General features: G+C 41.2%; 1 protein-coding gene across 12 annotated transcripts in view; it reads left to right on the forward strand.

Moving 5' to 3' along the window:
- TSNARE1 (t-SNARE domain containing 1) overlaps positions 1-14,358 on the forward strand; it is a 695,747-nt gene that overhangs the window by 354,616 nt on the left and 326,773 nt on the right. For all 12 annotated transcript variants that reach the window (XM_073329996.1, XM_073329995.1, XM_073329988.1 and 9 more), the window contains 2 exons: positions 6,062-6,136; positions 9,653-9,709. In XM_073329996.1, coding sequence (XP_073186097.1) covers positions 6,062-6,136; positions 9,653-9,709 — 132 coding nt within the window. The remainder of the gene's footprint in view (positions 1-6,061; positions 6,137-9,652; positions 9,710-14,358) is intronic.

Raw genomic sequence — 14,358 nt, forward strand, 5'->3', positions numbered from 1 at the left:
GGAAGCTGTTCAATACCCCCTTATCATTTTTGTTGCCCTTCTTTTTACCCTTTCGAATTCTAATATATCTCTTTTGAGATGACCGGATCTGCACGCAGTATTCAAGGTATGGGCGTACCATGGATTTATATAATGGCATTATGATATTTTCTGTCTTATTATCTATTTGTGTCTTAATGGTTCTTAACATTCTGTTAGCTTTTTTGCCTGCCACTGCACATTGGGTGGATGTTCTCAGAGAATTCTCCACAGTTACTCCAAGATCTCTTTCTGGAATGGTGACAGCTAATTTAGACCCCTTTTCTGTGTATAGTAGGGATTATATTTTCTGATGTGCATTACTTTGCGCTTATGAACATTAACTTTCATCTGCCATTTTGATGCCCAGTCACCCAGTTTTGTGAGATCCCTTTGTAACTATTCACAGTCTTCTTTGGACTTAACTGTCTTGAATATCTTTCTATCATCTGCAAATTTTGCCAACTCACTGTTCACCCCCTTTTTCAGATCACTTATGAATATGTTGAACAGCACTGGTCCCAGTACAGATCCTTGGGGGACCCTGCTATTTACCTCTCTCCATTTGTGAAAACTGACCATTTATTCCTGACCTTTGTTTCCTATCTTTTAATCAGTTAGTGATCCATAAGAGGATCTTCCCTTTTACCCCATGATGGCTTAGTTTGCTTAAGCACCTTTCGTGCTCATCTTGGAGAACAGAATCAACCTGAGTGTTTATTAAATGACAGACCCCAGGTAACACAGTAATTCAGTAGCTAAAACAAGAATATAATCCCTGTCTCTCAACTTCTAGTCCTTTACCCACACTACTAGAGCATAGACCCATGAACCATACCTCCCCCTTACTGGATTTTCTCCTGGTGTGCTCTCAGCAACCTGTGCTCTCCTCACACCTGCTCTTCCTGTAGCTTTCACTACCTAACCTTCCGTTAAACCACCCATGCACCTTCGGCTCCCTCCCCACCCCTACAGTCGCTTCTGCTTGATGTTCCCATATGATATGCTCTCCCACTCTGCATTTGCCCTCCTTGTGGTGTCCAGGGCTGCTGCTCCCCCAAACTATCCCTGCATCTTCTCCCTCCCTCCCTGGTGTTCTCCAGAATTCCATGTTTCCATCCTTCCTAGACACTGCTTCAAGTATCTCTCCATCTAGAACAAGTATTAGTTGAACTGCCCAACTCAGGGTTTGTCCAAATATTCCCTAAGGGGCTGAAGCTGTGTTAATGTAAAACTCTACGTTGTTTTATAAAGGAGCACAAGCATTGTTTCTTCCTGTTGCCTGCCTGTATTGAGTGGTAAAGAAAAGGATGTACCAGCAAATGAATACTCTAGCGAGGGTCGCGGTAGCCTTTGTCAGAGAGAGAATGAACTGTGGGGCTGTTGAATGGCCAGACTAAAGCTGGCTGGAATGAAACAAAAGGTGCCTCACTGACTTTATAGAGATGCGATGGCCTGGCCATTCTCTGCAGATCCCCATGTTATTTTGTGCAACACAAATTGGGTCCAGGGGGAAGTCAAATAAGGCCAGCTGAAAAATATTAGCAGTGCCTTATTCTTGAATAAAGAACAGGAGGACCTGTGGCACCGTAGAGACTAACAAATTTATTTGAGCAGAAACTTTTGTGAGCTACAGCTCACTTCATCGGATGCATTCAGTGGAATGCTTATGCTCAAATCAATATATTAGTCTCTAAGGTGCCACAAGTCCTCCTTTTCTTTTTGCAACACAGACTAACACGGCTGCTACTCTGAAACCTGTCATTATTCTTGAATGTCATTATCAGCCTTTGAAGCCCAGGTGGATTCCAGCAGAGGAGGCTATGATCAGAACAGGTTTCACTGTAGTGGATGTAAAGTTTTTAAATTAAAGAAAGTATATTTAAGAGCAGAAAGGAAAAGAGATGCAAATGTTTATGGTAATAGGAGAAATAAACTCACAACTCTGTGTTGATATCACATAATAACTTTTCCTCTCCCTGGTCAATTAATTTAACAAATCTTTTTTCACTCTTCCTTTATAACAGTGTGTAGCTTAAATAATTTAACCTACAAATTTTGATGTAATCCTGTAGACTTTGTCCCTTATATAAAACAAATGGCTCTGATAGGGATTGGTTGCTGGGTCTCTAAGTCACTCTGGAGGAATCTGTGGACAGTGTTCCAAAGTTTTCCTCTTGTAAAGTTTCTTATAGCATGAGAAACCTTCCATTGATTTAAAGCTTTGTGGTCAGTCCCTTCTGATCCATTTTTCTGTGTACCGCTTTGCACAAGAAGTTTTTCTTTTCCAACAGTGATGTGCCACCAGCCAAGTGCATTATGGGTTTTTTTTCCTACCTTCCTTTGAAGCATCATTTATTGACTGGAATTGTTGGAGGCAGGAGGCCCACCTGGGTGAATTCATAGTATATCAGGAATAAAGATTCTGGTGTAGATACACCAGTGACTGGATCCATGCGAGAGAAGGCAGGATGCTGATCTAGCTGGACACACAGTCATGCTGGGGCTATCTCTAACCAACATTAAAGGGCTCACACAGAAAAGCCCCGTCTAACACTGGGTCAGGCTAGGGTTCCAGTGTTTCTTATGGGGCTAATGTTAGGTTTGAATGGTCTCATTAGATAAGTTCTTCAGGGCAGAGAATATCTCTGAATCCATGTTTGTAAAGCATGTTCAAAAGTGATGGTGTTCTATCTCTAAAACGGGGATCATGTTCCCATCTTCTAAAGTGCTTTGAAATCTCAGGATGAGAATTGTGATGTAAGAGCCAGATGTGATTATTGTTATTAAGTGATTTTTAATAATTTAATAATGCATCTGCCATCCCTTATAAAATCTACCTCCCTATTCCTCAGCAATGTCTGAAACACTAAAACATGCACAAAGTTGCTAGATGTTTTTGAGCAGTGATTGTAATAGACTATAGTTTTTTTTAATGATGCCCCCTCCCTTTCTCCCAACATACCCCAATGCAAACCTGAATATTTTAGCCCACAAGGGTCTTGAATTTTAAGATGCAAACTTCAAGGGTTCAGAGTACTCTTCTGAACCACGGATGGTTTCTGGAAGATGATCCAACACACACGCTGATTAAAAAATAATATAGTGTTGGTCCCAAACCCTCAATCTTCGAACCATAATGCTGCTGCCCATTGAACTAGAGCACTGCTGGCTGAGGCCTCCTTTTTTACTGAAAACCTAATTTTAAGAGGTCCTGCTTTCTTTGAAGTCAGTGATAAAATTCTTATTGACTCCAATGGGTGCAGGACTGGGTTTGGATGGATTTTGGTCAAAACAGTTACCGGGGGTGGATTAAACAACCTGGGAACTGGAACTAGGTGGGGAGACACACCCGCAGTGATCTGGGGCCTGAAACCATGTGTGCTGATGGCTCTGCTTTTCATCCAGCCCTTCTTGCTAATTGTGATATTCTGCTACTCCTCACTGGTGGTGGATTGCAAAGTTCTCAGTCAGGAGCGGTGGGTGGCAGGGACTGTGTTTGGAATTTCATTAATGTCCATCACCAAGCACTCATTTTTCCAGTTATCCCCAAATAGCTAACATCTAAAGGAGGGACTCCCCAAATCCATTTGCTAAAGAGGCTCTTGAACAATATTGCTACCAGAAAATAGATTTTAATGACTAGAGATTTTATTTTCAATCACTGAGCCCATGAATAAGGGAGAATGCTTTTCTTGTTCTGGGTACCATGGTGAGCAAAGACTATCTTGGCTCTTGTCGGGCTGTGTTTGTTTGTGATAAAAATAAGCTGCACATTGTTTGCAACTGTCATGTTATCCATTACTAAGTCTCTCAATGCTGCTTAGAGTATATTAAGTATAAGTTATGGGAGTCTCTACGGTGCCACAAGGACTCTTCGTTGTTTTTGGGAGAAGCCGTGTTTGTCAAACAGAGTGGAGTATGGCCCCCCATTATTTGCTGAAGAAGGTTTAAAAATAAAATCATAAATCTGTTTATTCTTACAAGGAAAGTATTGTTGTTATTATTGTTATTTATTTATTGTATTTATTAGCATCATTTTATTAGTGTTATTTCTGTATTATTACAAGTATTTATGAGGTACTCATCACTGTACTAATTGTCCTTTATAAGATATAAATATGAAAGGCAACTTTCCCATATACTAGAACAAGTATTCAGTGACCCCTGACTTTAAAGTGAGAGAAACATAGTAAAATAAGAAATTCCAGAATGGCAATTAGAGGGAAGGTCTGAGCAAAGAGTTCCATCTCGTATTCTCTCATAAATGAGGTAGGGTTTCAACTAAGGCGAATGTCCCAGGGAAGTGAATTCCAGAGAGGAGGGCTTGTTACTGAGGACTCCCTGCTTCCCAGCATGTTGGTAAATGTATAGACAAGCCGTCCTCTGATTAGAACTCTTTTGTCCCTAAGCCAATCAGAATGAAGATGATTATTAATGGCATAGCACAGACCGAGTACAGAATGATCCATCAGACAAAATGGTCAAATCAGTCATTCGTCATCATCCAAATAAACTCCTTTTGATGTGACATTCATTCTCCCAGAATCAATGTCCCCGGCATTAAAGACATTTGGGGTCTGCCTTGGCATTTAAAAAGGAGCTGCAGGAGACCAGGCTACAACAGTCTGTTCCACTGATAACATCTCTTCTGTAGATGTGTTGTCATGAACTAAATGCATGAATTAAAATGTGCTGTCTAGAGCATCATGCTGTAATATGTTTGCTTTTCATTTTCAATATGCCTATATTATCGCACCGTCTTGTGTGTTTGTTGTATAATGGATAAAGAGTGTGTGGTGTTGTGTTTTGTTTTTGTTTTTGTATTTTTTGCAGCTTGAGAACAAATACTTGTTTTCCCAAAGGAGAATATGGGGATTTGTAACAAGAATTGCAATTATTGATTTCTTGACTTTAGCATCATTAGTATGACATGATAATTCATATCAATTAGATCTGGCCGAATAGCGGAAAAGGCATTTTTCGGCGTTTTTGGCAAATTTGACTGATATTCATCACATTATATACTCACTGAATAATATTGCTGATTGAATGCTGCAAAACGTATTTCCTGAATATGGTGTTCTGTGAGTACTGGTGAAATTTATCTACTAATGTGTTCTTCAAATATGGTTTGACCAGCCCTAAAATAAATGTCATGATGTCAGACAGACTTCCTGTGAAATCAGATGGATAAAACCTGAGGTCTTTACTCAGATTTTGCCTGAAGTCAAACTCCCACTGACGCCAATGGGAATTTGCCTTAGGTCAGATCTATACTAGGAAAGGTTTGCTGGTATAACTATACAGCTTATATTGACAAAAAAGTAATTTTGCCCTTGTAGATTGTACCAGTTTCCTGAGTGAAATAAGCTATACTTTTTTTCTTGGTATAAGTACATCTGCATTAGGCTTTTGCTTGTATAAAAATGTCATAAAAATCACACCCATAAGCGACTTCCCTACCAGCAAATGTTTATTCTTTAGACTAGGCTTTAGTAATGTCAGAGTGAAATATAAGGGCTTTGGGATTTGGCCTGTTGAAATTAGACATGCAAAAGGCCTTTTAGGTCATGTAGTCCAGATACCACATGGATGAGCATCATAGTCTATTTATTAAATAGATAATAAAGTATTCTAGGAGACAACTAGTCTATGATTGTTCCCTATTGTATTTTCTCTTGTATTGTTTCTGGTCTAGTTTATTTGTCCAACAATAGTGTCCAGCTCTTTCCTTTTAAGTGTTAGGTTGCATAAACTAGGCAAAATCAGTCCTGTTTAGTATATACATAGGCGAATATATGGAAAACTCAAAGGGTAAAGCATCCCCTTACTCACTAGCCAAAATAACTTGCTGTAGCACCTTGGCATTTCTAGTAATTCAGATACTGTTCAAATACCAAGCAGATCTAATGCCGCTTAGCTTAGGAGATCTTGCAGGATTACTGCTCAAGGTCATACACAATCACTTTCTGCTGAATTGTTGGCCATTTTATTGGTTAGTAATGATTTTTTTACTTTACTTTTTGTCTTTTAAATACAGCAAGAGCGACTTCAGCTGGACAGGTTGAATAACCAGCTGTCTGATGCCATCCAGCGGTATGGAGCTGTGCAGAAGGTAATAGGGCTCCCGCACTTCCTTTCACTTGTTGATGTGTGGATTTGGAAGTATGTTGATCAACAGCAACTATGGACTCCCAAGAGCATGGAACTGGCCAACAGGGTGTCTCAGGTCTTATATAGCATGATTATTGTAACATATCTGTACTGTTATTGTGTGGCACAGTGTATTGGAAATACTGCAAAACCTTTAGTGAAATAGCAACATAGAAAATAATTTATTGATGAACTGGCTCCATCCCGCCTTGGCTGAATGTCAGTACTGCAACGGCATCACAGCATGGTGCAGCGTAGGGTAACACAAGAGCTGCAGGATGGCTTGTGTGGCTTTAGGAGAGCTGAAAGAGAAAAAGAAACTTTAGTGTGCAGTGTTGCTCTTACCTATGCAATTTAAAGGGATGCTGTCCAACATTGTGAGGCTTAAACATTGACCTACCTTGACAGCTCTGCTATATTAAAAGTTTAAGACCCTAAGGATTCCAGAGGCCTATAGCTGAATAGAAAATACTACAACAGCTCAAACTGTTAAATAAAGCAACCAAAAGCCAATCCTCTCCTTCTGTTTTCCCTTCCCACCTTATTCCTGGGTGACCGTCTCCATTTGCAAGGTTTCACCAGTCATCTCTATTGCTGATGACTCACAAATCTACTTCCCCAACCCTGTCCTTTCTCTTATTGTCTGTTTCTTATCGTCTGTTCCACATATGACAGCCTCAGAGGTAGAGCTGGTCAAAATTCGGAATTTCCGTTCCACAGGAGATTCTGACATTTTAAAAAAAGAAAAGGAGTACTTGTGGCACCTTAGAGACTAACCAATTTATTTGAGCATGAGCTTTCGTGAGCTACAGCTCACTTCATCGGATGCATGCCGTGGAAACTGCAGCAGACTTTATATACACAGAGAATATGAAAAAATACCTCCTCCCACCCCACTGTCCTGCTGGTAATAGCTTATCTAAAGTGATTATCAGGTGGGCCATTTCCAGCACAAATCCAGGTTTTCTCACCCTCCACCCCCCCACACAAATTCACTCTCCTGCTGGTGATAGCCCATCCAAAGTGTCTTGGATGGGCTATCACCAGCAGGAGAGTGAATTTGTGTGGGGGGGTGGAGGGTGAGAAAACCTGGATTTGTGCTGGAAATGGCCCACCTGATAATCACTTTAGATAAGCTATTACCAGCAGGACAGTGGGGTGGGAGGAGGTATTTTTTCATATTCTCTGTGTATATAAAGTCTGCTGCAGTTTCCACGGCATGCATCCGATGAAGTGAGCTGTAGCTCACGAAAGCTCATGCTCAAATAAATTGGTTAGTCTCTAAGGTGCCACAAGTACTCCTTTTCTTTTTGCGAATACAGACTAACACGGCTGTTACTCTGAAACCTGACATTTTAAAGAAAAGTTTTAATTTCAAACCAGAATGAAGACTAGAAATTTTGAACTTTCCTGCAGAAAGAAAATTCTGAATTTTTTGTTTGTTTGAGAACAATTGAAATGTTTCCTTTTGGTTATTTTGAAACAGAGCAGCTAGCTACCCCTGGCTCAAGGGGACTCCCTGGGCTTTCCGGATCCGTGACTCTGGGGCAGCTGCACAATGCAGTCTGCCCCAGAGCTGAGGGCCCCCAGGTTTCCAGACTCTCTGCAGTGGAGTTGGAAGCCAATAGCCTGAGGCTGTATCTGAGCCTCACAGCCTGGGTCGAGAGATTCAGACTGGGGGAACTCGCACTCGCGCTCTAACTATAGCTGTGTAGAAGGCACTTTGAAGTTGCGGCTCGAACCGGAGCTTGGGCTTTGACGCTTCGAGAGGGAGGATGGGCTTCCGAGCCTGAGCCCAAGCCAGAGCTGCACAGCTCTTTTTAGAGCACTAGCGTGAACCCTGCTAGCCCGAGTCTCTCCACCCAGCTTCTGTGGGTTGTGTAGACCTATCTAGGAGCCACTGCTAGAGTCAGGTGTCCTAGGTCTTCCGAGTCAACATGGGAGTGCTGCCCTGGAGCTACGGACTGTGTAAGCCTGGGCTCCCCAGCAAACCGCTAGGCGACCTGGCATTTCAGCGGAAGTTCATTGAAACGGAACCGTTTCCACAAAATGCTTCCGTTTCAACGAACTGGCATTTCCCAGCAAAAAAGCCACTTTATCGGGAAAAGCCCTAGCCAGCCATACTCAATGAGGCATCTACCTGAGTGCTCCAAATCCTGTTCAAGCGCAGCCTGGCCAAACTTGAGCTCCTTACTTACCCTTCTTCAATGGGAGTTCCATGCGCTTGTGTTGAAAGTTGGGAAAAGGAGGATTTTGTGCAAATGAAATATTTGAAGCATACAATCCAGCCCTAACACTTGCATACAAGACTCTTTCTGTGAGGATGTAATGGACTTTTATTTATTTTTATTAAACACACACACAAACCAGTTATATTTCTGATGGGTACCAAAGAGGTACCATCAGGGTAAAAGTCAGGTATCTGAATAACAACTAGTTCTTTCTCTGGCCTTGATTTACTACTTTAACCTGTACTTAATTTTAAATGTGGGCTGTCCCACCCCTGCTTAGCAAAGCACTTTAATTATGTGCTTAGTTGTAAGGTTACGCTTAAGACCCATTAAAGTCAAGCATGTTCTTAAGTGCTTTGCTGAATTGGGGCCTTTGCTGATAACACACTATATCATTGAAGTTGAAAGCATTTATTGTTTTTTTTTAAAAACCCTCATTTACACAACACCATTGACACAGTTTACTTTTTTGCATGTGATGGTGGAAGTAGACTGGGAAGATTCACTTACTGTTTCTCTTGCATTAGAGGCAGGCTGTTAGTTTGGGTTTCCAACACTGCTGGAAAATGTTTTTTTTTAAAAGTTTCCATAGAATCGTAGAATATCAGGGTTGGAAGGGACCTCAGGAGGTCATCTAATCCCACCCCCTGCTCAAAGCAGGACCAATCCCCAACTAATTAGCCTTTAAAGTGTGTATATAGAATAGCAATGCCACTGTATTATTTCTACTCATATGTCTCTTCATAGAACCTTTCCTCCTCTGTTTCAAAAATCTAAGTGCTGGGTCTAAATTAGATAGCACTGTCTCGTTAACTCACAAGTCAAAAATATCTGTGTAATGGGTTTGTTTGTCGTTAGATACATGTTCATCAGCATATTCCATCTGTGCTGTGCATGTGACTTTTTAAATAAATCTCATAGTGCCAAAATTAGCCGTTGCATTTTGTGAATGCCCGGTTGCGGCAGGAAGCTGAACTGGCTGGTAAATTGCTACTTACCCACATCCTGACTGTCATTTCTTAAATGCATATTTTGTCACCTTGTCATGCTTGAAGCTTAAATGACTTAATTCCTGAAAGGTCTACCTCTTCAAGGCAGTTTTTCCATTGCTAAACTACAGGGTTATTTTAATTTCTATTCTTTTTTTAAATGTAATGTGAATGAAAAAAGAATTTAATATGATTTCCTCCCTGCAATATTAGACCACTGATACATCAACGCCAATCCCTTTTTTTCTTCTTTGGCAGAAAATAGCAGAGAAGTCCAAAGCTTTGCTTCCTACGGGGCAGAGAAGCAGCAAACAGGTAGGTATGTGTGTTTGAAGTTTAGAGGGCAATAAATCAACCATTAATAAAGTGCTAGTCTGTAATCCCCTTACTGATGTTGAGTAGCTCCATTGAATTCAATGGGGTTGTTCCTCCTTTCAAAATTGTATATCATTCAGTTGCATGTGTCACCCTTGGCCAATGGCAATGATCGTAGAATCCTAAAAAATAGAAATGTTGAATTATCTTGTTCCGTCCCTGGCTAATACAGGTCTGTTCCCCACCATATGCTTTCTACTATTTTGTCCACTCTGAAATGTCTCTAGAAATGGACTTTCCTGAGGAGATTTTTTTCACGTCTAACTGTTTTTACGAGTAGGGAATTTTGCTGATACTGCATCTCAGACCTCAATGTTAAGGTGCAGTCGCCTAGGGAATTTCTACACTCCAATAAAAGACCTGCAGAGGCCTGGGTCAGCTGAGGGCCGTAAAACTGTAGTCTACATATTAATGCTTGGGCTGTCTCCCGGGCTCTGAGACCCTGTGTGAGGGTGGTGAGTGTCAGAGCCTGGGCTGCAGCCTGAGCCCGAATGTCTACACGGCTATTTTTGGCCCTGCAGCCCAAGGCCCTTGAGCCGAAGTCAGCCGACCTTGGTTCTGAGACTTGGTGCCGTAGGCGTTGTATTGCAGTATAGGTATACCCCTACTCTACATTATTTATGTATTTTACTTTCTCCTATGTATTTACACATATGCATTAAAGGCGCCTTTCCCAGGCTCTAAGTGCTTTGATAATTACTAAACATAATATATCAAAAAATGACTAATCACCAGCCAATCCCATAAAGGGACTTAGATGCCCAGAGCAAAATTCATCCTAAATGCAACTCCAGTGGCTTAAGTAGAGTTACACCCAGAACATAAGAAAGGCCACAATGGGTCACACCAATGGTCCATCTAGCCTAATATCCTGTCTTCTGACAGTGGCCAATGCCAGGTTCTGCAGAGGGAATGAACAGAACAGGAGATCCTCAAGTGATCCATCCCCTGTTGCCCATTCCCTGCTCCTGGTAAACAGAGGCCAGGGACACTCAGAGCACGGGGCTGCATCCCTGACCATCCTGGCTAATAGCCATTGATGGACCCTATCCTCCACAGACTTATCTAATGCTTTTTTTTTAAGCCCTATTGTAGTTTAGGCCTTCACAACATCCCCTGGCAATGAGGTCCACAGGCTGCCTGTGTGTGGTGTGAGGAAATGCTTCCTTCTGTTCCATTGGGTGACTCCGAGTTCTTGCGTTACGTAAAATGAAGTTGTCCCTCAAATTCTACATTGTGGCGTTCAGAAGAGCATGTAGGTGCCTAAAAGTACTACTGGAACACCAGAGCACCATACCCAACTCCCCACGTAAGTGTCTACATTTGAAAAAGGGACCCGGAAGTTTCCTTCGAGGGATTTTTGAAAAAGATTCCAGTCTGCCTGTAAACTCACATTCCCCCCTCCCTTGTTATTGTTCTTAGTTGGAGCTCTGACCACCTTGCTTCCTAAACTCCATCCAGCCCGTGTTTAACATCTCTGCATGTTAATAGCGCTGGTGCTTATCCATAAGGAATAGAGCTGTGAGGAAACCAGAAATCCCTTCCTGCAAAATATTCATATTTTTGAAAAAAAAAAAATCTTGCCAACATGCAAATGAAATGTTTCGTGGGAACGGTTTCAAGAAAAAAATCCATTTCAGGAGGATTGAGAGGGAATGTTTCAGCTTCCCAGCTTGCTTGCCCTGAAGGCTCTTGACAATTACACTCCTGGCGCCCCTGGGAGAAAGGGAAGGGCAAGGCATCAGGAAAGCAGAGCCACTGCCCTCTCTGGCTCCAGGATCTGGTGGGGGGGAGGCCGGAAGAGAGTCAGGGTGCTCAGTGTCAGGCACCCCCCAGTAAAGCTTCTGTCGGTTTCACTGACCAAGAGAGAAGTTTGACAGGAATCTTCCAGCCAGGCAGCCCTCATTTCAATTTTTGCCAATGGAGAATTGATTTCTTTCTTTCTTTTTTTTTTTTTCTTTTTTTCTGTGCAAAACATACTTGTTGTTGCATAAAACTTTGGATTTGTGAAATGGCATTTTTCATGTCTAAAAGCATCTGATTTAAAAAAAAAAATTGACCATCTCTGCTAAGGAGCTGTTGTGAAGAGTGGGATAGATTCACAGATGATCCTGCAACTATGGAAAAGAAATGGGCTAGAAATTCATATTAATTTGCACGTTTCAAATAATTAAGATTCTGTGTCTGACTTTGTTGTAACTTAGTTGGTATTAGTTGGTGAGGTGTTAGTGTATTTCTTTAATCTCAGATAAAGCTGTCTTGTTAAATGGTTCCATTGGCTCTCTGCACCTTGGAATGAATATACTTTAATTGTGTTATTAAGTTATGTGTTTATTGCCTTGTGATGTCTTTTTTCCCCCACATTCCCCCAGCAAGTGGTGATCAGTCATGGACAGAGTATTGTACATGATCACAAAGGCATATTCTTGTATCTTAGTTGGCCAAATCCTGATTCCACTGAAGTCAATCTACAAACTTCTGTTGGTTACAATGGGAATACAATCTGGCTCATTGTGAATATGATATCTTTGGTGGAAACTAACACCCTAAGTCAAGAAACCATCCAAGTACCTGCTTAAAGGTAAACACATGCTTAAGTGTCCTTCTTAAATTAAGGATGCCTTCCTGGACTGGTTTAAACTAAACTGACCTCAGTGGAGCTAGCCTGTTTTACACCAGCTATGGATCTTTTGTGGACAGAAATATTAGACATATTGGGCCACATTCTACTTCATCAGTGTAGCCACACTGCCTTTTGTATATCACTGAAAGCAAATTTTAACCCACATCTTTTAAAGAAAATAGGTAACTGTTAGATCTTAACAGATTTGCTTCCGCTACATATTCTTCATAAACTAAATCCTGAACCCACAAAAGCCAATATTAAACAATCACTCGATTGAGATTTGGCCCTCAAAACCCCAGTAATTTGGTGGAATTGATCTAATATTCAAGAGAGAACTTTTATTAGCTTTAGGTGCTTTAAATGGTGAGCAAGAAAATTATTCAAAGCTGCGGTTAAGGATCTAAATGGATTAAGGGCCATTTCTTTGTCTCCAGTCAGGACTAAAAATTAAGCTGACATGAGATATTGTCCCCTTGATAAGCTGTGACGTTGGAGGCATCACCAGTCTACAGTCTACTGATCTGAATCTCAGGCACATTGAGTGTCCACAGCTTATATTCAACTTAACAGGAGCATTGCTGACAGCCCCTCTGAAAATCAGGCCATTGATTTTTAATGAGGATTGGTGAAATTATTTGAACCTTTATTCAAAATCTGAACCAGCCATTCCTGGAGAGTACTCAGCCCCTTGCAGAGTTGAGCCCAAGATGGCCAGCTCTGCCACTGCAGATCAATCATAGTTGATTTGTGGATGACAGTGATGACAGAGAGGATGACAGTGAAATATTTGCCCAGATAAAAGATAAAATTCCAGACAAGTGATTTATAAATAAGTTGAGAAATGTTATCAGGACAGAATAGATTTCCAAAGGAAGGAACTAGCATCATGGATACCAGAAGAATCCAGTTTGTATTACACAGTGAAAAATTTTAAAATAAATGTTCCATTTGTTTTACTGCTATGTTGCTACTGTGTTAGACATCTCACAGTCAGTCACTGGAGTGGATGTCACCAGTTGGCAGAATCCTCTAGTTCGTGGCGGGATTTCATGCTTGTCATGATTTGATGTTTGGCTTGTATATAACCACAGCTGAGACACAAACTGGGACTGTCCAGGTTCAAAGATAGCATGTTTACTAAGTGAAGCAGAAAAGATTTTTCGCTCTGGCTGAGCTTTTAGGGGCTGGGCTAAACATGTCTCAGCTGGAAGTCCCTTTTCTTCATAACTTACACTTTGCCAGTTAAAGTTGATGACTTTTTACTTCAATGCATGTGAAATGGTGGTTATGAAATGTCCTTTTGTGGAAATTCATACCGGCCAGGCCCACATCTTCAAAACATACTCGTGTACATACGCAGATTTGCATATGCCCAGCTTGGGTGCCAGCAATACCTGAGGTACGTGTGCTTGTATGTGCAATTCCCTGATGGACATGCTCAGATCAGCTTTGAACTTGTGTGTGCATATATTTGCTTCTATAATCCATCTGAGATCTTTTTGTTTTCTCCCTCTTTAAAATATACAAAAGAAATTAAATGTATAAAACTTGCTGATGTTAAAGCAGTGACTGTTATGCTTGATTTCCCCCCCACCTGCATAGGAGTCAGGAAATTAAAAAAATTATGGTTCCCACAGCAACTGCAACTCGACTATATTGTGCATATTTTAAGGCTTTTAAGTTAACACCTTGTACAGCAATACAAAATGCAACATATGTGTAGGAGAGCTGATTTGTGCTCGTTTTGGAAATCAGACAGTGAATTTCCTGATGCTTGTGCATGGAAAAATCTCCATGATAATGCTGCCATAATGCAAAGAGTTGGTTCCCCCCCCCCCCAATTGCAATTTATTGTAACAGGTTTGAAAACTGATGACATCCCTGCAATCTTCTACTTGCACTGGTGGGCAGGCATACTGAGATGTTCAATTACCTAAATCCTAATGAGAGTCCTTTAGGGAAG

The sequence above is a fragment of the Lepidochelys kempii genome, chromosome 2 (assembly GCF_965140265.1).
Source record: "Lepidochelys kempii isolate rLepKem1 chromosome 2, rLepKem1.hap2, whole genome shotgun sequence".
In the NCBI taxonomy this organism is placed as follows: domain Eukaryota; kingdom Metazoa; phylum Chordata; order Testudines; family Cheloniidae; genus Lepidochelys; species Lepidochelys kempii.